Source organism: Malaclemys terrapin, chromosome 2, assembly GCF_027887155.1.
Source record: "Malaclemys terrapin pileata isolate rMalTer1 chromosome 2, rMalTer1.hap1, whole genome shotgun sequence".
Lineage (NCBI taxonomy): Eukaryota > Metazoa > Chordata > Testudines > Emydidae > Malaclemys > Malaclemys terrapin.
In genome coordinates this window covers 71,223,110-71,249,192 of record NC_071506.1, presented here as the reverse complement: position 1 = coordinate 71,249,192, position 26,083 = coordinate 71,223,110, and the positions used below count along the sequence as shown (strand labels likewise).

The window sequence follows — 26,083 nt, the reverse complement described above, 5'->3', positions numbered from 1 at the left end:
CCCCCCCGCCATGGACAAAATAAATGAGATGGGACCTAAGCAAACACCACTGTTTGCTTCTACTCAGGAAGATCTGTCAGCAAGCGGGAGAAGGAGCATAGTTCAAAGCTGCAGCACAACTCATGCTGGCTCTCTCCAGAAATTGCAAATAGGAGAGCAGCCCATGTATAGCACTGGGAGATGTTAGGCTGCAGAAACATCCTTTATTTATATATAATATTATACACATTCCAGTGGAAGTGGGAGTAAATCAAAATACACCAAGGACCTGTTACTGCCTGTCAGCAGGGACACAGACACCTAGTGTGTGGCAGGCTAGTGTCAGGCAGGTTTACACCCCAGCTTGCCCTGAACTAAGTGTTCATGTAAACAGGCCCTAACTTACACCAGCTGAGAATCTGGTTCAGTATCTATATAAAAGACATGCATAATGGTGTGGTATAGTATAAATGTTTTATCAATATGAGTTGAAGATAATGCAGGATTGAACCCTAAAGTCACCATAGAAATGAATGGGATTTTTGTGGTTGAATTGTATGAGAGCAGGATCAGACTCTTAGTGAGTTAGAAGTTAGCTCAAACAGTTCCAATAAAGGTATTAAACCCCCCCCCTCCGTGTTCCATGTATGTTAGTTTATTCTGTGAAATATATATCTTAGAAATATTTTAGTGTGTATTTAATTTTTTATTGGTACTACTTTTCTCATCCCTCCAACTGGAAGCCAGTCTGCCTTACTTTCCATCAATCTTACTGTCTTCTCCATGAAAGGATAGAAAATGTTTAGAAAACCTCTAAGATTTTCTAAAACAGCTTTTCCATCCATCCTCCTGAAATTCAGAAGTGTAGTACTCTAGAGGTTCGAGGTTTAAATGCATGTGCTATGTGTTTCATTAGAAAGCTGGATTCTCCTCTTTCTAGCTCCTGTTTCTCCTCAGGTTGAACCAGACATACAGTCAGTAAATCTGTCAACAAACAATATAATTTCCTCTTTTGGACCTTAGTCCAGTGCAGTTTTAAAGAGAAAGATCTGTATTTGGGAAAGAAAGAGGCAAAGGCTCCTATATTTGTAAGATCTACTTAAGCAACTCCCAAGAGCCTTACATATGAAAAACTAAAAGTGCTTTACAAATACTATTTTATTCTCCCAAATCCCTAGAGATATTTAGGGAAACCAAAACACTCCAGGGTGAGATTTTTACCCTCACCCCACCCTCTTACACCAGATGTAAGGGAGAGAGTGGCATGAAGGGGGTCTAACAGCTTGGATCCATCTGTGTATGTGTATGTTTTGTGGGTAGGGATGGAGAGGAAGATTCTCCTGGCATAGGAACTGAGGAAGTCGGTCACAAGCTGTTTTCCAAGGACTCCCTTGTATGCCCGGGAGGACAGGAGGTCTGAGTGAAGGACAGAGGAGGGGCGGATGTAGCAGGTGGCTGAATCAGCACATGCCAGCGGGGCCCCAACTAATGTAAATGGGGTTGGAGGGGGGGTCGCACTCAAAGAGCTCTACAACCCTTTCATTAAATCAATGCCTAGTTGAACAAGTTTTCAGTTGGTTTGGGTGAGGCCTTTCCTCCTTTCCACCTTGCTGGCCTACTCGGTTATTTTATTGGCCAGCCCCACACTCTCCGCCCTCCCACTTCTCAGACAGCATTCTGCCCCCACCTCATGCTCTCCAGTCTGCATCCACCCCACTGCTTTTGGTTTCCAGATACAGGCTACTTCTACTTCCCGCATTCCAGGGCAGCCTCCCTAAGTAACATGCCATATATGCCCTACCATTGTCCACTCTCTCAAGTCACTCTAATTTTTAAACTGCCTGTGAGAGAGAGTTTGGAATATATGTGTGATAGTGTCTTTTGGGGGGCAGGATTATCTTAATTTGACAGAATTTAATTATATAATAAAAATTTGCACTGAGTGAATTGTCCAAGGTCAGAGAGGAGTTAGAACAGACTTCTATGCCCCAGAGATCTCCCGGCCAGGCTGGCCCCTATCCTTTGCCATGATCATAAAACAAACTTGCCTGCATAAAATTGCCTCATCATGTCTTATAGATTCATTACTAGTGAACTTTGCTGTTCCAGATTGTTCTCAAATCCAGATTTTTTTAAAAAATCTTTGAAAAGGGTTTTAATTATTACTACTTATTGGTTTGATTTTACCAGGGGCAGCTCTAGCTTTTTTGCCGCCCCAGGCACGGCAGGCAGGCTGCCTTCAGTGGCTTGCCTGCGGGAGGTCCCCGGACCTGTGGATTCGGTGTACCTGCCGCCGAATCCGTGGGACTGGTGGACCTCTTGCAGTCATGCCGCCTAAGGCAACCTGACTGCTGCCCTTGCAGGGACCGGCAGGCCGCCTCCCGTGGCTTGCCACCCCAGGCACGCGCTTGGAGCGCTGGTGCCTGGAGCCGCCGCTGCATTTTACCCAAATTTGACAAGCCAGAGAAATTCTGAAGTCCAGAATAAATCAATTTGTATATGCTGAATAACCACTCCTAACCAGAAGCCCAGCATAATAGCTACTGCAACGTGTATTCAGTCTTTTAATATGGCCTTGTGCCTCCTTGATTCTTACTTGACAAACTTAATGTTTGTACAGTGAATTTTTAATTGGGCCTGCTGATTAAGAACAATTAATTGCAATTAAAATAATAAATTATGACAAGTAAATGTTCTTCTTGTTTTAGCCAATTTAAAATGAATTAAACACTTGAAAAGCTTGTTAGCGACTAATTACCAACTTTGGTTCTTTTGAAGCATGAGCTTCTCTCCGAGCTGGACATTTCATCAAAAAGCTTTATCAGGTGATTACAGTACTTTTTTCATCACTAGAAGAAGAGCTCACAGCATTGGTGAGTTTGCAGAGTTCATCTAAATTCCAGCACTAAAACCAGAGACCTTAAAGTACATAAAACTTGATAGCCTCAAACTTTGAGGGCTTGTCTCTATGGCTATTTAATGCATGACAAATCTGGGTATAAATCTACAGTGGCTTAGCCCGATGTGGATGCCTGTGTGGATCCTGCTGCCGTGTGTTAACAGTTCTGTAGCACACTAGTATGTTCAAGTGCATCATGGAACTTCTCGTGCATGATAGCAGGATTCACATGGTCGGTCAGTGCGTGGCTGGCGAGTGTGCTGCAGATTTACATCCTGGCTTGCTGCAAACTAAATCACACTAAATGGAAACAAGCCTCAGGTATTTCGGGCTGTGTGTGGGTGCAGTGATCTGTGTATGCAACTCTTTGTGGGACAGGGGTCTAAATCTTGAAGTAAGTCAGAGCAATAGATTGTGTTTACAGTGGTCTTAATGATAGTAAATGGCTTTGGTAATTAAACTTAAAGGTTACATATTTAAAAAAACTTAAAAGGTATGGTTCCTGTAATAACGAGACCTTGTTGAAAAATGTTTAGATATGTAAATATGGATTTGGCAATTTCATATTAGGCTGCCAGATTTGAAAACCATGGCCTTAACCTGGTTCTTTGGGAGGACTGTGATGCAAGCATGCTCCTGCAAATTATTCTAGCACCAATCCCTTGTGCTGTTAGAGCAAATTGGACACCGTGGAGAGAACTTCATTACAATTTCAGTTAGGAATGCTCAGAAACTCCCCCCAGTCTCCCCCAGTATCATATAACTTAGGTTTCGGCAGGAAAAAGAATCTAAAAGAGGGTTTATTCTTCAAGAAGTACCAATTATATGTAACGTTTGAAGGGTATTTTTTCCCTCCTTAGAGTAGTTTTTTAATTACTGGTGAGAAAGAAAGTTTGCAGAGCTCAAAAAAGGTGTTTTTGTTTTGTTTTCACTCCCCAACAATTAAAAAATAGGATGAGGGGATTGCTACTGAAAATGCATGACAATCTTTTGTCACCTATCAGTTTACTAAATTGTATGAAAATACCCTATCATTAAGCTACGTTGTGAAATTATATCTTCTGCAACACTGAAATACGACCTGATTTATTGAAGGAAGATCAGAATAGCTCAGCTACTCAGTGCATTATCTTAAATGAAGCAGATTTGCTTTGTCTACAAGGGCTACCATAACCTTCAACTATACTATTATGTTTTTAGTCATGATTTCCCTTTAGAACAAGAATGCTTAAATAAGGCAGTTCAGTAAATGTTTTTTGCAGTATTTAATAAATGCTTGTTCTGCCAATGGGTGTAGGGGTGTAAGCAGCAATTTAACTTTTACACCTTTTTGGGGGATATGTTCTGTGCCCCCCTCGAACCCCAGCAAGAGCTTGCTCTTCCCTCCTCCCCCTCCCTCGTGCTGAGAGGAGCTCTTCTGGTTCCACTCCCCCACTACTGCACCCCTGGGGCCAGAGGAGTTCTGTCCCGCCAATAATTATTGAGAGGCCCCATTCCCCTGCTTGCTCCTCCCTTGTTCATGCCCCTGAGGGAGCACCAAATTCAGTCCAGTATCTGTCATGTTTTATGTTGTTTGCATACATCAGCAGATGGTCTCAACAAGTCTGGTAACTCAGAAGTATTTAAACAACTAGACAGGAGAGAGAAAAATTTACTAACTTTTCAAAGTCTCTGTTTATTTATATATCTCCTCTACAGTTCCCCATTCTTACTTTCCCTGGTTGTTTTGTTTGTACATTTGGAAGCTCAGATGTTCCCTTAAGCCACTATTTAAAAAATGAAATATTCAAAAATAAGTACATAGCAAATGTGCTAGTTCATCATGGCGTGCATGTATTTAGTACAGACAACTTATTCCCCAATAAATGTTTACCTTTTCTGATGTCAAGAGCTCTTTAGTCAATTTATGTGATTTGTTAGAGAGATTCCTAGTCTCAAACTAGGATGTATAATGTTGTCTATAGCTCCGATTCAGGAAAGTACTTAAGCATGTGTTATGTCTATCCCTGTTCAAGGCAGCACTTAAGCACAATCTTAATGGCCAGTGCTGTCCTTAATAGAGAAGCTTTCTAGAATTTGACTTCATTTTTGTGTTGTTCTGACTTGTGTGTTCTATGGTGAAGACAGCTAGCTTTATTCATAATGACTGTTATGTTTCTTGAATGCATGTTAGTTACGGGGCTCAAAATTAAAAACAAGGAGTTATATCCCATGTACTGGTATGAAGAAAATGTTCAAATCTTCCCTATGGACCAAATCTTGACCCTTTCACCCTTCACCTTTGAGATGGGCACAAGTAGCTCTAAATACTTCCATAGCTCATGCACTGACAATCATAGGACCTGAGTATGAAAAGCATTGTAAAGGGACACAAGCCTATAGGTCCTGGAGCACAAGCCTTAACAAGCAAGATTCAGTTTCAAAACACTTTTCTAAGGTGAGGTGGGTTGCTAAAAGTCAGCGTGTGTAAACGCTGTTTGTTGGTACTTTGTCGGCATTTTGCCAACAAAATACTTCCAGCCCCACGAGTGGCGTTTTGTCAGTAGGAGAGCGCTCCTGCTGACAAAGCCGCGTTCACACTGCCACTTGCGTCGGCAAAACTTTTGTCTTTCGGGGGGGGGGGGGGGGGGGGGGATTATAATAGCAACGGTGCTTTTATATTGCTTTTAACTGAGCACTGTGAGAACAAAACTATAAATGTAGGTCTATTAGCTCTTGGTGAGCTTATAAAAAAGATGAGGAGGGAATAATGATGTGTCTCTTTCAGTCCACTGCATCATAACCTGAGAAGCCTAATAATGCTGGAAATTAATTTAGAGCACAAGCTGCGAGATCACAAAACATACTGAGCACCATAAATAGAGAACATTAGCCCTATACCTGCATGTATTTACTTCCAACAGACATCACATCTTCTACCCTTTACTTTGGGGAGTAGAAACTTGTACATATTAACAGCTGGAGAGAATGCAGGATTCCATGTGGGGATTTGACTGGGCTGTCTACTAGAAGCAGCATGATAATATCTCAACAGTGTTCCTTGAATGGTGGATAAATCTTACCATTTTTCCTTTCTCCTTTTTTACTTTTTTTAGATTAGTTTTACTTTTCCTGAGAAGCAACACAACTGAACATCTGGTCAATAATAGTTGGGTATTAATATATTATATATGAGCAAAATCCTTTTTGGCTAACTTCACATAGTTCAAAATTGTGGTTGTTAGCATGTTTACAAGTAATGCATTCACTAGTGGCTGAACATCCAATAGTCCTGGAATTGCTAGGTTATAAATATAAATAAATAAATATAACTCTACTCTACAAATGTGGTGGCTTGCTGGTGAATCATTATTCACATCTCATGTTCTCTCCTCTAATTTATTATATATAAATATGCTGCTTCCATATTATACATTTGTCCCCAGAGCCCATACCCCCTCTTGCACACCAACCCTGCCTCATGTTCCCACACAACTCAGCCCCTTTCTGTTAGGGATTCCCTTCTCTGATGATTAGGCCCCCAACCTGTTCAGACTTATGCATGTGCTTAACTTTGTACATCGTGAATTAAGGGGACCACACACACAGTGGGGAAAGACAAACATGCATTATAGTGGTCTTAGACTGTACACCATTTGGGGCAGCAACTATATTTTATTATATGTTTAGGCTTGGAAGGATTAGAATGTTGTTGGTAAAAGTCAGTAAACGACTTCATTGCACAAATCAATGAAATGATATTTCCAACACTAAAAATTGAAATTTATAGCTAGACAAAGTAAAAAAAAAAAAAAAAAAAAAAAATGCTTGAAAACTTATTAGAATTTGATTGAAGAATGTTTAGTATGTATATTTTGACATGTGATATTGATTATTTGTGTTATAACCGTTGTTATAAAGCTTTAACTTTTTGAACCTCAGTGTCTACTGTCATTAAATAATTATTGTCTGATTCCCACTGAAAACTTAAATTGATTAAAAAATGAAAAAGCTTAAACCCATAATTATGCACAACTGTGAAAATTTAAATGGATAAATAAAAAAGCTTAAAAATAAACATTCATATTATCCATTAAAACTATAAATATAAATTGAAGTTTGTCAAGCCTCTATGTGTCTGACAAAGCCTAGCACAAAGAAGCCACAGTCTTGGTTGGGGCTTCTAGCACTACTGTAATAAAAATAATAAAAAAAATTCTTAAATGATTGAATTGCATGAATCACTCAGAATAATAGTGTTTCTAGACTTGAAAATAAATGTCTATTTTGCCTAGGAAATATTTTCTATAAATGCCTCTTTCTTTTGCATCAATATTTATATTGCAGCAGGACACTATTATCCTCTAATGACAACTTATTCCATAAACATTATCTCAGAAATAAAGTAAGAATAGCTAAATGCATGCCAGGTGTGTATTGTATTGTGGGTGCAGACCCATCATACCAACAATTTGAGTATGTGGTGACATTTTACATATTCCTGATTTCTGTAACATTCATGTTTCACTAAATTCCCTGCTCTGAGAATTGAAGTTAATACAATTTTGTGAGTCCAATGGGAAAAAAAAGTATTCATGCATAAAGATTTTTAATTAGGAAGGGGAAAAAAATCAACTTTTTACGGCAGGGAACCTTTTGAAAAGCAAAACTTAATTATTTCTTTCTGAAAGATTTCTTTTCAAGTATTCTTACTTTAAAAAATAAGTGGAGGTGGGGACAACATTTCAAGCAAAAGGTCAGTAATACAGAAGAGTACATTTGGATTGCTAGTGCAATGGAGAGGTTGATAGGAACATCAGCTCTCCCTTAATCACACTTAATAAAATCAGTTGGTGGACTTCATAAAAGCCGGGGACAATTTCTGCCAGCTCCGTATGCATCCTTACCCTCCTGCTGACTTAATCATTCCTGCTCTTAAGCAATGACTATAAACAAAGCTCACACAGAGGAATGCAGTGTCTTCCCGCTTAATTTAGATAGCTACCTTTTATGTTTTGCAATCTGTTTGTTCTAGTCTGTTAGTACTGAGTTCTAATGAAATCTTTCTGTCTATTTTAGACAAATATCACTTGCTGTGCCATAGCACATGGATTTCAGGACCTCCTGTGAAGAGGTAGGATCAGAATGTTTTATTTTCAAAGAAGTAATATGAACATTAATATACTTTTTGGTCTTCTGTTCTCAATCTTTTATTTCTGAAGTGCAAGGAATTGGAACATCAGATGTAATTGAATCCGTAAACATGACTAGATAATCCCTATATGCTGGCAGCGTGCTTTTCTAGTGGATTATGTGCCTGTTTACTTATCAGTGTTCTAAAGAGGTAATTACGAGTGTTGAGAAAATAAGACTGAGTTGGAACCTGATGATAGCCTTCAAATGTGTTAAAGGCTATTATAAAGAGAATGGTATGATCAGCTGTTCTCCATATCTACTGAAGGTAGACCAAGAAGTAAGCAGTCTGCCATAAGGAAGATTTAGGTTAGATATTAGGAAAAAAACATCTAATTATACTTTAGATTATACTATACTATATTACGCTATTCCAACTATAAGGATAATTAAGTACTGGAATAGGCTTCCAAGGCATGTTGCGGAGTCCCTGTACTGGAGGTTTTTAAGACCAGGTTAGATAATAACTGTCAGGGATGGTCTAGATTTACATGGTCCTGTCTTGACACGGGTCCCTTCGAGCCAGTGGTGGATTAATGATTTTGCCGCCCCTAGGCCCTGAAATAATTGCTGCCTTTGGCCCCATATGAACTTATTAAACATCAATATTTTCAATATCAACACCAGTATTTTCACTTTTTACTTCACTACTACTTTCAACTATTTTTCCTGTCTCAGAAATAGCAAAAGTGCACAAAATAAATTCCTTTGTTGTATCATTTCATTTTCCCTTTCTTTCTTTTGTATAGCATTTTTTTTTTTAACTGAGAACCACTTAATTTCTTCCTTCCGGTCATATTATTAATGTTTACGATTCTCGCGAGTATGTTTACTAAATGGCGTCAGTGACGCTGCGGTTACAAAAATGCTGCTATTATAAATTTGTCACCTCTGCAAATTTGCCACCTTGTTGGTCTAGGCGATAATACGCCACTGCTTCCAGCTCTACATTTCTATGATTCTATAATTAAAGCCCCTGATCCAGCAGTGAGTTTTGTGTGGAAACACTCCTGTAGACCTCATTTGGGTTCCATACATATACAGGGTCTGCCTGCATTGACCTTGTGGCAGGATCAGGTCCTAGATGAGTATTGCTTGAAGCCTGTGAGGATTGGTATAACTGGAGAAACAGGAATATGCTGACAACATAACATGCTATCAAAATCAGAGGAGAATCCATAGGGGGGTTGGGAGTGTTTTGGTTTTGGTCAACTAAAAAAAAAATTGAAAACTTTTTCTTAATTCCTCCCCCAGTACTAAAAGACATTTTGTGCCAAAATGAAATGGTGGTTTTGATACAAAATACACACATTTTCAAAAAATTCAATGAAAACCAAAATAATCTCAATCCTCCAAAATTTACAATTTTCCAGGAACAAAAATGTGTTACTTTTTATACTTAACACCATTTTTTTTCTTGCAAAATGGCAGAAGTTTTTCCAGAAATAAATTGGCAAATGTTTGTGCAGATATCCAGTTTTTCCTTTGAATATACATTCTCTCAACTTTAGCGATTCATGAGCCTCTGTGTTTCATTATTAGGAGTGGCACCAGTTTCATCAACCTGTATAGCTTTGTAAATACATTATTATAGCAAAAATCACAGAAGGAAAAACTGCAGTCTACAGACTGAAAAGAACAAACAATAGGAGGTGATAACTGGAAACAATGGTTATGATCACAATCCATCATAATGTTGAAAACTCCTGGATTGTACACCTGAAAATATGAGGCTCTGATTAGTTGGTGTTTTCAGGATGTATTAAACAAAAGGTACACATTTAGGCTCTGTTCATGGGATACATATTTTGTAATTAAAATTATAGGACAGCAGGTGTTTCATATGAATTCACTTCATTTCAGTCATGCTTGACATCAAGTAAAGAGACTCTCATTTGGAAATTAGCCTCTATTGTTAGCAAAAATAAAATGGATAAAATGATTAATCTAAAATATTGCCAACCCGTCAATCCAAACTAAAATTATCAGTAGCTTTAAATGTTTGGCATTTTTCTCCTTCTCACACACATGACAGACTGGAAGGACCAGAACTCTCATGAGACAATTCACTCTTGCAGAGCCATAGTTGAACTTTTTATTCCTCTTCCGCTAACTGTAGCTAAAGAGACACCACATCAACCCTGGGTGAACACTTTTCAGAAAACGATCACTTCATATCTGACCTCTCAGTCCTCATCCTCAAAGGAAACTTGCACAACACCTTCAAAAGATAAACCTCTGAGCTTAAATTCATAACATTTTTAGACACTAAAGACACTGGATTTATGGCTCATTACAACAATCTATAACCCACTAACCCTCCTTTGTCCTACAACTGCAGATATGTTAACTCTCCACTTCACCTTAAATGGTCTCTTTCAACATGTTAACTCCTTAAGCTAAACAGCCTGTTTCACATGGTGTTCAGCTGTGACATTCTGACAATCTTTCTCAGACCTGAAGCAGAGCTCTGTGTAAGCTCAAAAGCTTGTCTCTCTCACCAACAGAAATAAGTTGGTCCAATAAAAGATATTACCTCACCCACCTTGTCTCTCTAATATCCTGGGACCAACACAGTTACAGCAACACTGCAAACAGTTTTGTATCTAGTTATGAATATGTTTATTTTATCTCAAAGGTCAACACAAGGACTTCTGAGATAATTTCACTCTCATAAGGTAGAGGGAAGAGTCAACTGATGATAACATTTCCCTCTTGTGGCTGCACTTGCTGAGGCTCTTCAGTTTAGATTCTTCCATAGCACTTAGACTAAAATAACTCGTTAAGCACTTCAAATAGAAAGTGTCCATTAAAACACACATTACACTGCTCTACAGCCAAAATGCTTCTGAAATAAATGTAGTCAAACTTTACTAATTCTGGGTCACTGAGAACAAAAATGATGCTTAAAATTGTTGATTGGCTCTAGTTTTCAAGATAAGCTATTGGGTCAGTATATACGACCCTTGACTTGGGAATGGCAGAGGATAAGTGAGTTATAAAGGGAAGGGATCTCAATTTAAACCAGAAATGACTAAAATACATCTTTGACTGGATCTATGAATAAACCTATGACTGGGTTTGGACAGTACTTGCTTTTTAGGCAAAACAATGAATGATGCAATCTGAAGCTGGTATTGCATCATACATGATATGAATTGCATCATGTTATTCCTAGAAGTCATGGATGATGCAATCATAATGAAGCTTACATCACTCTGCTGAACAAATTGCCCTATATCAGCTCTAGAAATCATACAGTGTCGTGCTCTCTTATTTATCAGTGTTTGATTTTGCAAACGGACACATTTCTGTTTAGCCAAAGTGAGCAGAGATGCCTCGTACTTGTGTGAACAGTGCAGATAACTTCTGCTATGTTTGTGGTGAAGTGACTTTTGCATCACAAAAGCGCATTATAACCACTATGGTTAAGAGAGCGTATCACCTTTATTTTGGCTGCAAAATTGGAGATCAGGACAAGAGGTGGGCCCTACACATATGCTGCAACACTTGTGCAACAAATCTTCGCCAGTGATTGAACAGGAAAAGGAAATCTATGCCTTTTGCAGTGCCAATGATTTGGAGAGAGCCAACAGATCATACCAGCAATTGTTACTTCTGCATGGTGCCTCCAGTTGGGAAAGGTGTGTCAAAGAAGAAAAAGTGGACTGTGCATTATCCAAACATTCCATCAGCTATATGCCCAGTACCCCACAGAGAAGGACTGCTGGTTCCTGATGCACCAGAATCATTCTCACTTGAGTCTGACGAGGAAGAGGATGAAACTTCTGGTCCTGAACCATCAATGTCACAGGACCCACATTTTCTCCCATCCTCCTCCTCTGAACCACACCTCATTACACAAGGTGAACTGAATGACCTTGTCAGGGATTTGGAACTACCCAAGAGTAAGGCAGAACTGTTGGGCTCCAGACTACAGCAGTGGAATCTCCTGGCAGGTGATGTTAGGGTTTCCATGTTCCGTGACCGTCAAAAGGATCTTGTTCTGTTCTTCTTCATGGAAGGTGATCTTGTAGCCTGCAACAACATTGATGGTGTGATGGCAGCCCTCAACATTGTTCACGATCCAGATGAGTGGAGACTGTTCATTGATTCATCGAAAACTAGTCTTAAAGCTGTTTTACTGCATAATGGCAATGTTTTGCCATCAATTCCAGTTGGTCATGCAGTCCATATGAAGGAAACCTATGACAACATGAAACAACTTTTGAGGTGCATAAACTATGACCAACATGAGTGGTAGCTTTGTGGTGCTTTGAAGGTTGTTGCTCTCTTGCTTGGTCTGCAGACTGGATACACAAAGTACTGCTGTTTTCTCTGCGATAGTCGTGCAAGAGATTCCCACTACATCAAGAAAGATTGGCCACTCCGACAGCATTGGAGCCTGGGAGGAAAACTGTTCAGCATCCACCACTTGTTGAATCAAGGAAGATTTTGTTACCACCCTTACACATCAAGCTGGGTCTGATGAAGAACTTTGTCAAGGCCATTGACAAAACACAAGCAGCTTTCAAGTACCTCTGTGGAAAATTTCCAAGGTTAAGTGAAGCTAAGCTAAAGGAAGGTGTCTTTGTTGGTCCTCAAATTCGTGAACTTCTTCAAGATGATGCATTTGACCATGCACTGCGTGGCAAGGAAAAGACGGCCTGGAAAGCCTTCCAGTTAGTGGCAATAAATTTTCTCGGAAACAACAAGGCAGACAACTACAGGTTGTTGGTGGAAAACCTCCTCAAGGCATACAGAAGCCTTGGTTGCAACATGTCACTAAAGATACGTTTTTTGCATTCTCATCTAGATTTTCTTCCACCGAACTGCAGAGCAGTGAGCGACGAGCACGGCGAGCGATTTCACCAGGACATTGCAACAATGGAGAAACGCTATCAGGACAAATGGAACCCGTCAATGGTTGCAGACTATTGCTGGACAGTGACAAGAGATGCTCCATTTAATGAATACAAGAGACAAGCCAAGAAGCGTCAAGTAGACACTGAATAGGACTAAACTATGTACATAATAGTTTTTTGCCTTTTGTTTTATTTATATAACCCTTTTGCTGATTTTTAAAGTGATACATAAACAGGACAGGTGAAATATTATCATGTAAAGCAACCATAAACACATGAAAAGACCTAGGTTTACAATTTATGATTAAAACTCTACTATCTACACAATATACATAGACATAAAATGTAAAACATTAAATATCTTAGAAACAGTAGCCAATCAGTTGTTTTAATTGTCATATTTGAATTCAGCACCTCAAAATACATAATAAATAGCACATTTTATCTCTGAAGCAGACGACTTCTCAAAAATTGTAGACCAGTGTTATCAGAGATCAATCATATTGAGTAATTAATGCTCCTGTCCCTCTGGGAGATGGTTCTTACCTTGGTGGACAGTCTTATTATATGGTGTGAGCCAGCTGCTGCTTCTCTGCTTGACCAAGCAGATGAAGGAGATGGAGCCATCTTTGAGAGCTGCAGACCTGAAGTGCAGGTCTCTTATACTTCCCGGTCTGCCTGTTAGGGAGGGGGTTTGAGGGTCGAACTGACATCAGCTTCTGCTGAGGTTTTTAGCACTGGTGTCCCAGCATGGAAGGAGTGGAGGAACCAATTGTCTGAGAAACATGCAGAGTATGGGAGCTCTTTCCATCTGGGATGTCAAGAAATGAGACTACAATCCAGACCAAACTCAGGAGGATCCCCCATTGTTACTACCACAGTAGGAGTGAGAGGGGTCTTAGTTCCTGAAGGATGACTCTTCTGTGAAGAAACACATTGAGTAGAGCCACTAGAGGAAGTTTTTCTAGAAGGAAAAGGTCAGTGTCTGGTGATTGACCTGTGAAGGTGATATGTGGAAGCAGAATCCCATTGATGCAGCATTAGCTAAATTCATATATAACAAATATACACACAGTAAGCTTCAATGATCTCTCATTAGCCATCTTTAGTCTCTTGATCGCCCCTGTGATGAAATAATCCAATCTGAAAGTCTTAAACAGACTTCAAAGATCACACTCATCTGGGCTAGATTGCCAAGACAGGAAGAGTTTTTATCTAAGGAAGGGCCTTAGTTCAGTGAGAACGTCCTATGAGTTTATTATCAATTTACTTATTATTAGTAAGCAGATCCTCTACCCTTAATATGAAAAAATAGTTCCCCACCATATGCCTCATTTCAATATAGAGTTTATCTGACTGAAATAAATGTGCAAAATGTATACATTGTAAACAGTTCCTGGAGTAAACAAAGGTTCAGGAAATGCCAGGGCTTTTATAGGTCTGAACATTAGGTTGCAAGTGGAGAATGAGCAAAGAAGGAGAAGAGTAAGCCAGAAATCTAATGTTTTCCCGAGGTAGTTTTAGGTTGCAGTGTAGAAGAGGCGTATTAGGGAAAAAAAAACTTTTTATCCTTTGTGATTTGAAAATTCTGGTACACGCAAGGATGATTAACAGAGCAGGCTTTTAGCAGATCTTTTACAAACTGAGCACTGACAAACTGAGCACATTCATGAGCCTCAGGGATGAATTCCAAATCTTTCTTGAAACTAAAGCGCTTTCCACTTAGGCTGACTGACAGCATCCCAGCAGCATAAGTAGCTGGACCATTTGAAAAATATCCTTCATGTGTCATTGGCATCTAGTGATGGCACTGAGCCTTCCTCCTGTACCCCATTCCTACTACCTCCTCATACTTCTGAGTTAATTTTCTATCTCATAATTACACTTTACATTATATAATGGGCACATCTGCAAATGCGCAGAAGTGTAAATATTTGTCAGATGCAAACTATTCAGTTTTTTGGATTGGTTCCTGCAATCTTCTTGCCATACAAAATCTCCATCCCCCCTACTGGTCCCAGCTTCTGACTATTGAAAATTGTATTTCATGGGGGTTACAGAAGTCTATTCTACTAGTATATGTAAGAAACATTTTGTCACAGACAAAAGCAGAAACACACCAGCTTCCTTTCTCTTTGGGGGATGGCTGGCGAAATATTTTTGGGGTTGGCTGGCAAGTTCTCGTTCTCTTTTTTTTTTTTTTTTTTTTTTTTTTCCTCATTCACTACTTTATGGAGTTGTCTGTTTTGTGGCTGCTGGAGAGACATTAGAGCATTACTTTTGTGAAATAGGAAGAGAAAAAAACCTAGTTTCTTCTCTTTAGATGAAGAAATAGAGAAAATAAGAGAAACTTATATTGATGTCACAGATAAAAAACAGTGGCTCGGCACACTGAATAAATCTCCCACGGTCAACACGTGTAAAAAAATCAATCACTGTGCTTCTTGTTCAACATCGATGATAGGGAAAAATACAGAACAAAAACAAACAAACAAAAAAACCCGCTTGCAAAAAGAATGACATCTTCCTAGCATATGCCAGATTAAGGGGGGAAAACACTTGAATGCCTGTTCAAAATAGGTTGTGAACCCAATAATCGTGTCTAAATCATCTCTCAAACAGTAAAGATCTTTGTACTTGTTTCATGGCAGACCATGCTTTCAGTGATCACTTGCTCTATCTAGTGTGAATATTTTATTTTAACTGTTGCTCTTCATTTCCTCAAATTATTTTTTAAACACTTTGAAGGCCTAAAATGTTACACCAAAATGTTATCTTTGAGTATTTATAATAAATATTCTTTAAAAGAGACTAGGGCCAGATCTTTGCATATGGTTAAAATGCACGTTAGAAATCAGGTGTGGTGTGCAAAAATGGTTGAAAGCTCTTCTTTGCACTCTCTTGGTGCTGATAATGCTCTGTGCGTAGCTGTGCCCCCTGTGCCTTTAGAGCACCTGGAGGGCTTTTCTAACTGTGCCTGTCTTTAACAGTCAGAAACCAAACACAGTTGATTTTGGAGAAGTAGAGAAGTATCCCAGCTTTGCCTCCTCTTTCCCATTAAACCAACTGAGGGAGGGTGAGTAGTTTACAAGCCCTATGTAGGCTCTAAGCCACTGCAGCATCAGTATTCCTCCATGGTGAGTTAATGGATTTGTAATCAGATTAAGGAGGTGATGGTGTGCAAAGCAAAGGCACTGCATTTATTGCTCAGGGCACAACTACAGATTTGTTTGCCCATGCACCCGGCTATTCATTGGCCCACCATACACATGAACCATTCAGTACCCCTCCTCTACACAAACCCAGTCAGTTGTCATTCACTGTTTTCTCCACATGCATTCAGCCAGTCTATCCCAGGCACTTCACAGACACGTACATCCAGCCACTCACTGTTCCCTCCCCGGGTACATGTGTAACTAGGAATAATGGGAAGTGTTAATTTAGGTTGAATATTGGGAAATGGTTTCTGACAATTAAATAGCTTGGAATATAGATGTCTGGCAAGGGAAGCAGTAGAACATCTTTTAGTGGGTTTTTAAAATTAGAATTTAAAAATGCCTCGAATATGGATGGAACAATTCTGTACTGGCCAGGAGATAGAGAACAGTTAGGCCATGCAGTCCAACTGCTAGGATTCCACCAGGATCATACTGGGGGGGAAAGTATTGATTTTTTCCCCCCCATTCTAATTCTACCTTAAATCAAGTATCTGGGTTATCCTCCATTGGTTCAGAGACTGAATAAATATGTAGGAGTTCAAATGTTTGTTCAAATCATATCCAAATTATCTGAACCCCTGCTAAAAATTTCCCAAATAGTTCTTATTCTTGTACGGTCTTGCTGCTTCCATTTCTAGTGCAGGGGTGGACAAAAATGAAAAACAGTGAGGAAACAATAAATGACGTTTTTGTGTTCTCAAGGGCTTGGCTTGAATTTATTTGCTCATTACTAATTAAATCCTTAGTTGCCTCTCTGAGAATCTGCCATCTTTCAGTGCTCTGGTCTTTCCCTTTTATATATCTATTAACGCTGCTCACAGGTAGGAGAGGAAGGGAGACAGTGTAATAGAGGATTTAATTTGGAGCTGTATTGCAAAACAGCTTTCATGCAGCAAAACAATAGCTGCTTGTGCTTCATTACATTTTAGAGTGTTCCATGTAAATTAGAGCTGTGAGCATGTGTGATCAGTCTTTCAAAGGACCAAAATGTTTTGCTATTCCCGCAGTGGGCTTCCTTGTTCGGACTGAATAAACTCTGCCCAAATGCATCTAGCTATTGACTTTTAATTTTATTGCAATGCCTAATTGTGTCTGCTATGGTTATGTGCCACTTAAGAAGCCCCTCTGTTTTGTGCAGAAATTTTATCTGGTGATTTTTATAAGGTAATTGACCAAGTCAGAAATGTGCAGTCAAGTAAAGCACAACTTCTAAAAACAATGTATTAGAGGAAGAATTTACCCCATTGCCAGCCATAGATCTCCTACAGGCTGTGGGTGCTTGTCCACAGCTCCCGCTGATGTGTGCAGGTAATTTAGGGGCTGTAGGTACTGACTGGCCTTCCTTGGCCGACAGTAGTTATTCCTAACCTTTTGTGTTGAGCATTCAGTGCCACTTCCTGCTGCTATGAGAGATCCCCTGACAGGAAGCAACAAAGGGATCTGCCTGTGACATACACATCAGGAAGAATTTTCTTCCAACGAGGAAGTAAGTCATAGGGAGAATAATTGAAGAGATTTAATTATCCCTTCAGTATAGACACTATCGTATTCTGCAGGAAAGAGTTACTTAGTGGAAGTTGTGGGCACCTAACTGCCTTGTTGTCTTTGAAAAATCTCCCCTTATATATGTATTAGGCCACGTTTAGCCATTCCATTTAATCCATTCTGTCTCTTCCATTTAAAAAAAAAGAGAAGTAAATGTTAGCACAACCACATAGTGAATCTGCTCTCTGAAGGGCTCTCAAGGTGAAGCTCCCATTAATTTCACTAGGAGTTCTTGATGTTGAGCACTTACAAAATGCCGATCTTTAATTTTTCCTCTTGGCACTTTACTCCTGGGGGAATTCTGCGCCACTGTGCATGCACATAATTCTTGTCCCTGCAGATTTCTTTGCTTCCCTGCAGAAAAATGAATTTCTAACAGAGAAGCAAATGGAAGTTGCAAGAGCAGTCATACACCATTTCCTAGCAGTGCAGGTGCATTGTTTCAGGCACCCAGAGCAGCTGGCAGAGAGGTAAATCACTGCGGGGTTGGGGACACCCCAGCCAGTGGCTCCTACCCGAGCCGGGATCAGCTGCTAGTCCCGGCTGGGCTGGAGGCAGGAGAGGATGGGACTTCCTCTTCCCCTGCAAGGAGTGGCTGAGGCTGTGTCAGATCCACCCCAAGAAACCTCCCCCAGCTGCAGGAAGCTCAGCGTCCTCCCCTGCTTCCTCCTCCCATTGCTCCTCTGCTGTGGGGGGAGGGGTCACTGTATGGGGAGCTGCTCCCCCATTCACTCAACCCCCCTGCATCTGGACCTCCCACACCCAGACACCCCGGCTAAGCCTCACCCGGTACATCCAGAACCCCCCTAGCACTCCATAACCAAACCCCACCGAACCTCAACCCCTGCCCCTGGCCGCCACCCATGCACCCAGCCCCCTGCCTCTGCCCCCCCTGTACCTAGACTCCCCTCACTGAGCTCAAATCCTCACCCTGATGCCCCACCTCCTGCACCACCGTGAGCCCCCACATCCAGACCCCCACACTATTGACCCCCAACTAGTTTCACTCAGACCTCCACTCCACCAAGCCCCACTCTCCCAGCACGCAGACCCCTATGCTGAGCCCCAGCCACCTTCACCTGGAAGCCTCTGCAGAGTCTCGTTGCCCCTGAACCTGGAACCCCCCAACGACCCTCTGTGCATCCAGATCCCCCCAGACCTAGACCTTCCACTGAGGTGCCTGCACCCAGATTGTCCCACACAGAATCCTCTCACCCCACACCTGGATCACTCCACACTGAGCCCCTCCACACTTGGATCCTGCCTGGTTGAACCTGTCTGCCCTACACCTGGTGCGCCTGGTGCAGAGAGGCAGGGCCCCACGGTGTTTCTGGGGCAGGCCCAGGCCTTGTGCTGTTTCAGGGTCGGGTGCAGCCTCACCGCTGAATCCATGTCCCGGGGTTGAGGGGCGGGGGGGAGGCTGCAGGGTGATCTCCCATCTTCATGGAGCCAGTGACCTGTGCTCCCCACTGCCATGCTGGAGCCTCTGCATTTATTTATTGACAAATAAAATGTGCAGATTTTTGCAGAATTTTAAAATACTGTGAGCAGAATTTTTAATTTTTTGATGTAGCATGCCCTCAGGAGTATCACGTGTACAAAACTAATGCTGTTACAAGCTCAAATAATAATACTGTATATTTGGTGGGGGTTAGAGGTCATTTTAACTTACTTGGTCGCCAGATTTGAGTACAGCTGGTCAAAGTTTTTAAACCGACTTTTTTCCTAAAATGCAATTTTTTTATGAAATGTTGACATTACAAGTGTTTTTATATCTTTTCAAAAATTCTCATGTTTTAATGCATAGTTTTATTTAAAAAGATATTGAAAAGATTACTCTTTTTCATTTAACAAAACAGCTTTCAGTAAACCAAAAATGTCTATAGCCTATTCAATAATACTATAGAAAAAATCATGAAAGCCTTTGAAGTAACCAATAAGCCTTTGAAAGAATCATTCCAATCATGTGGAATGATTCAAAAAATGAAAATAATTGATCACCCCCTTCCCAACAAAAATAGAAAGCGAAAGAAGAAAATGAAAAGCTTTGTCCTTTATCCCCATCCTTCAAACATTCAATGGCTTCCTAGCTGCCATTCTCAAATAACAGCAGCCATCTGTTCCAGGAGTCCTTGTCCTCTTGATAAGAGAAGGTGAGGTCAAGCACCAGCATCTCTGTATGTTTGATAATAGGAACTTGGTGTGAATGTATCTATTTTGGTCTTCCTCAATATGCTGGAGGAGTTGTGACAAAATCAGATCTAACATGGTCAATTATAGGTGTGCTGCTGCTGTTCTGCCTCGCCCATCAGTACTTGACATGATGCACTGCACAATAGTTAGGGGCTCCCTTCCACCTGAGCCAGGCTGCTGTTTAGCCAGTTTTTGACTGATTACACTGGTCTACAATTTCTGAGACGTCGTCTGCTTCAGAGATAAAATGTGCTATTTATTATGTAATTTGATGTGCTGAATTCAAATATGACAATTAAAACAACTGATTGGCTACTGTTTCTAAAATATTTAAGTTTTTACATTTTATGTCTATGTATATTGTGTAGATAGTAGAGTTTTAATCATAAATTGTAAACCTTTTCATGTGTTTATGGTTGCTTTACATGATAGTTCACCTGTCCTGTTTATGTAACACTTTAAAAATCAGCAAAAGGGTTATATAAATAAAATTTATTATGAAACAAAAGGCAAAAAACTATTCTGTACATAGTTTAGTCGTATTCGGTGTCTACTCAGTGCTTCTTGGCTTGTCTCTTGTATTCCCAACTGGAGGCACCATGCAGAAGTAACAATTGCTGGTATGATCTGTTGGCTCTCTCCAAATCATTGGCACTGCAAAAGGCATAGATTTCCTTTTCCTGTTCAACCACTGGCGAAGGTTTGTTGCACAAGTGTTGCAGCATATGTGTGGGCCCACCTCTTGTCCTGATCTCCAATTTTGCAGCCAAAATAAAGGTGATAGACTTTCTTAACCATAGTGGTTATAATGCGCTTTTGTGATGCAAAAGTCACTTCACCACAAACATAGCAGAAGTTATCTGCACTGTTCACACAAGTACGAGGCATCTCTGCTCACTTTGGCATAACAGAAATGTGTCCCTTTGCAAATCAAATACTGACAAATAAGAGAGCATGACACTGGATGATTTCTAGAGCTGATATAGGGCAATTTGTTCAGCAGAGTGATGTAAGCTTTGTTATGATTGCATCAGCCATGACTTTTAGGAATAACATGATGCAATTCATATCATGTATGACGCAATACCAGCTTCAGATTGCATCATTCATTGTTTTGCCTAAAAAGCAAGTACTGTCCAAACCCAGTCATAGATTTATTCATAGATCCAGTCAAAGATGTATTTTAGTCATTTCTGGTTTAAATTGAGATCCCTTCCCTTTATAACTCACTTATCCTCCGCCATTCCCAAGTCAAGGGTCGTATATACTGACCCAATAGCATATCTTGAAAACTAGAGCCAATCAACAATTTTAAGCATCATTTTTGTTCTCAGTGACCCAGAATTAGTAAAGTTTGACTACATTTATTTCAGAAGCATTTTGGCTGTAGAGCAGTGTTATATGCCTTGTTGTGATTGTGCTTGGTGTGGCTCACTATGGATGTGATACCCCACGTGGGGGTAGGTTTGCCAATTTTGGTTGGACGTACTGTATTCCTGGAAGTTTATCACATGACATCATTAATTAAAAATTAATCTTTAATTCCTGGAGACTCCAGTCCTGGAGGGTTGGCAACTCTATGTGGGGGTTGAAGCCACATTTAAGTGTCCCCCAGTGTAAGGGGGCAAGTTGGACAGGTTTGATTGCTGGTGTCCACAGGAAATCCATGATTGTGTCCTTTGTGCTGCAGCAGTAACAGAACGGAGTACATGTCAGTGTGGAGCAGCATAGAGACCACTCTGCATCTGCATCTCAGAATCCCTTCTGAGCCTTGCAGTATGTAGAGCAACAAAATTCATCTCTCTTCTCCCTGTCCTCTCCACTCAACTCTATATACACATGTACCTTCTGTACATTCTTGAAGTAAGGTTTCATCAATTTATTATTGGGAGCACCTCCTTAAAACCCATTAGTACTCCTTGACTGTGAAGAAGCAGCTACAGTTCCCCTCATCAGATTCAACCAGCATCTCAATTTAGCCATATCCTTGGCATAGCGTCTCACAGTGAGCCCTAACATTTCCCTGACTTTCGCCCCTCCCCAGACTGAGGAAAAGAAACCTTTTTATACCAAAGAGGTGGAATCCTGCACCTTTTGAAATCAGTGGGCATTTTACCATTGATGTTAATGGGGCTAGGATTTCACCTGGCATGTTTTTTTAGCAGCGTACAATTCTCATGGTTTCTGGACTAGAAATCCCAGAATTCTTCTGATTTTGGGAGAGAACTTGTTGCAGAAGTGAGCTGAACTCTGAATCTTCATAAAGACCCAAGTTCACCATTTGATGCTATCCTACGTCATTGTAGAGGGAGGGCTCTGGTAGCGAGTGAAGAGTTACTTAGTTACACCCTAGAATAAGGACAATTTCATTCTGTAACACTTTCTTTCTCATACACCCATGCCCCACCCCTACTGATTGATTTTAAGCAGGAACTGATAACCACATCCTGAGATATCTGGCTCTTGCTAGTTGCTGGAGTTGTGCAAACATATTTGCTAGATGGGAAAAAAAGAGAAAAGTAATAGAAAACAATAATATTTTTCTGCCTCCCAGAGGATTTTTATAGATTTTTTTTGTTTTGTTTTTAACTTTGTAAAATGATCTTGATAGTGTCCTTTTAATATCAGCTTATGAAGAATTTCCTCACACCAAAAAACACTATGCACACAAAAGCCCTGGGTTCCTGTCATTCTGGCTGTGGGCATTGCATGAAGTCTTGTACAGAGAGATTTTTGCTGTGAATTTTCAACACAGACTCTGACATAAAGATTAATAAGTACTGTATGCAAACACTCCTTCAGCCACTTGACTTCCCAGACCTTTCACGTATAGTCTACAGGTAAAAGTGGTATAAGAGACAAGTCCACAATGCCACTGTACATTAGGTTAAAAGCATGTTGACGGAAGTTGAACAGCCCTACAGATTTTCTGATTTGTAAGTGTTTTTTAAAACATAAAAAGTAAAAGCCATAGCATGGAGCAGAATACCAGACAAAGCTAGGTTCTATGATCAGTTTTTCCTTGTCTAACTGCAGTCTACCTTGTTTGAAAAGTATGACAAAAGCACAGGGTGGATTGATTTAAATCATTGATTTTAATCATGATTTAAATCAGCAATCAGGAAACCTTGATTTAAATATTTGATTTAATCTTGTTTTGCATTTGTATTTGTTAGTTATTTTGCAAAAGAAAGGTTGATTCTTCTAATTGGTTGGTAACCACTGAGACATGTTGATTTGCCATTTACTATAGCCTTTACACTAAAGTTGGTACTTCTTTTTGATAATCCAAGGATACATTATATCTATACACTGATTTAAGCAATTATTTATCTTAATGTACATTTTTCAGCTGCATAATTTTTATTTTTTCTTTGAAAACGGTGAATAATACATTTATTCACATGATGATGATGATGAATTTACTTCTGTTTTCTGTCAAGATGCATTTGGATAGAAATTGGAATTCAATTAAAAATGCACAAAACAGTATTTTAAAATTGTATACATTATATAAAACTACTTTAAGCATGTGGATACACAAGGGAAAAAAGCAAGTTTATCAAAACGTTTTGCATTTTCAAACGAATTGATTTATTAAACAAAGGAAGTATTCTGTAGTTGGAGCTGAGACGATTGTTTCTCCTCACCATGTCCTTCAAGATTTTAGAACTAGTAGAACTCATCATCTCACACTTCATTTGTATTCCTAAATTGGAAGAGGAAAATACGCTTTCCTGCTTTTTCAATTCCCAATCAATTTCTCAACTTTGAATGAACTAATTGTTGAATTGAACTAGTTGAATAAATTGAAATGAACAGAAGAAGATACAACAATATCAAAAACTGGTCTAGCACTTCAAACTCTGGTTCCAGGCACTTAGCCAGTCATTTCCACCAGTTCAGTTGGGGGTTGATTTTCTTTCAAACTTCATCAGCAAACATGTAGTGCTCAAATATTATTTTTGTTATTGTAAATGAATTTTATCCACTCTGCAAAGGCATAATGGATGTACCCTTTGTACAAATTAGGTATTGTACATGACAGTAAAATATTGGCTTTTGTGAATTATTCTTTTTTATTTATGAATGATTATTCTGAAGATGTTAAACTCAGTTTCCTTCCTTTGGTTGGATATACTAGTGGATGTCTATTCTTATCTCATGAGCAGATGGATTAGGTATCCAGCAGTTAATTATCTGACACCAAAGTATATGCTCTCATTGAAGCTAATGACAAAAGTTTTCTTAACTCATGAGCAAGGTCAAGCTCACAGCATTTAAAAAAGTTAAAAAAGCCAACTGTTACAAGTAATTGTGATAATCACATATACTCTTTGTGTTAACTGTTGGAAATATTGAGTTAAGCTATGGTGACTCATTACTAATAATCCATCTAAGAAATATCATTTAATCTGCTTTATAATATGGGTGTTGCTGATAACATTTGGAAACTAAGCAAACTTTTCTCTCTGTTCCTTCCTTTGAAGACAAAGACAGGGATTTGTTTGCTGCAGGATGGTAATCAGGAGCCTTTCAAAGTGCGACTGCACTTAGCCAAAGATATTTTGATGATCCAGGAGCAGGATGTGATCTGTGTGTCTGGTGAGCCTTTCTATTCTGGTGTAAGTAGTCTTTTATTCCTTCCATTAAGGATTATTTTATAAATGAAATAACAGTGTATATATTTTATAATTCACCCAACTTGGTCTTCTCTTTGATGGAGCTATGTCTAAGAGTATGCAAATGTGATATCTTGAGTTAATATTTACCAGTACTGGTCTAGGAAGAAGCTGCCATAGGTAGCTGTAAGGTGTGCCTTTCACTACTCAGGCATGGGGTATTGTTTGAATGCTGAGACCGTCATATTTTGGGACCACTGGATAACATATAAATGATATGGCTAATGTTTTTTCCATGTGGTGCTACACAATCCAGATCGTTGAGAGCAATTACATATGTGAGTAGCTGCTTTAAAGTCAATGGACTAATCACATTCTAAAAATTATGCATGTTGCTAGGTACTTTGATGGATCAGGATCTATGAATGATGCCCTTTGCTGCTATTGGTTGCATAATATATTACCATGACTCTGGACTTTATTTAGGTTCAGTGTCCATGCAGTGGCTATCACTTTGAGTTCAACTAGAGCAGTGTATTATTTTAGGAGTCATTAACTCCTGTTCAATACTGTAATCTTTGAGTCATCCATGTATGATGTGTTACCATAGTTTTAGTTTCCTCAGTTTGTTGTTAGGGGATAGAAATGCCAGAAGTAGTCTCATTTAAAAGTACAGAAGTACTCTAATTTAAAGGGCAATTGAGTTTAATAGGCATGAAACAATGTGGTTCTATAGTTTAATGATATGCTATAGAAATTACTTTAGAGACCTATAGAATTTGTTAGTTCAAAAACCTAAAGAAAGGATATTATTCTCTGACAGACTTCTATACCTGGGATATATATTTTTATTACATTTTAGAAGATGGTTCCAAAACTCATGAAACCCAGTTACTATTCATTTCTATTGACTTTTCCATACAGACTATAATTATATATTAAGAGTTTTTTTAGGTTTACTCCCAACAATTATAAATGCTTTCTTCTCCCATTCCGCTAAGTGAAGCTATCACAAGATTTCATGTAACATCTTGTGAGAGAGAACTACAGTGTCTGTATCTGTCAATTTTCTAGGACTGCTGTATGTATTAATTAATTAATAATCATTGCTGTTGTGCTCCTATATTTTATAGTATCTCTAAATAAAATTGTAATAACTGTCACATTCTGGGGTGCGATCCAGACCAGCACCACCTGCCCCGTAACCTTATGTGCCTTACAGTGCTTTGCTGTTGTGGCTTCCAACCTGGGCTGCTCCCAATCCACCTACCAGCATGCAGGTCACACCCTGAGTATCTGTGTGCTAGATAGCCCTGGTTTAGCTGTTCTGACTCTAGCAGCCTATCTACAGTCCATCGCTCCACTCTGGTTTCCACCAGCCTTGGTTACTACTTGCAGGGTGACCTCAACACACTCCCAGCCCCCAGTTTTCCCCAAAATCTGTGTTCCGCAATAAGTAGGCCTCTCCTGGACAGTTCAGACATTAAGGCTCATTGTCCCTTTAAGGAGAAGACATTCAACAGTTTATTACATAAACTGGAGTTACCAAACAGTTCAGTTTAAACACAGCACTAGATTTGTTTTATTTTT

General features: G+C 39.6%; 1 protein-coding gene across 2 annotated transcripts in view; it reads left to right on the top strand.

Moving 5' to 3' along the window:
* Nucleotides 1–26,083, top strand: part of SNTG1 (syntrophin gamma 1) — a 557,992-nt gene that overhangs the window by 270,250 nt on the left and 261,659 nt on the right. For both annotated transcript variants that reach the window (XM_054017063.1, XM_054017062.1), the window contains exons 2-3: nucleotides 7,937–7,991; nucleotides 24,362–24,496. In XM_054017063.1, coding sequence (XP_053873038.1) covers nucleotides 7,965–7,991; nucleotides 24,362–24,496 — 162 coding nt within the window. In that variant the 5' untranslated portion in view covers nucleotides 7,937–7,964. The remainder of the gene's footprint in view (nucleotides 1–7,936; nucleotides 7,992–24,361; nucleotides 24,497–26,083) is intronic.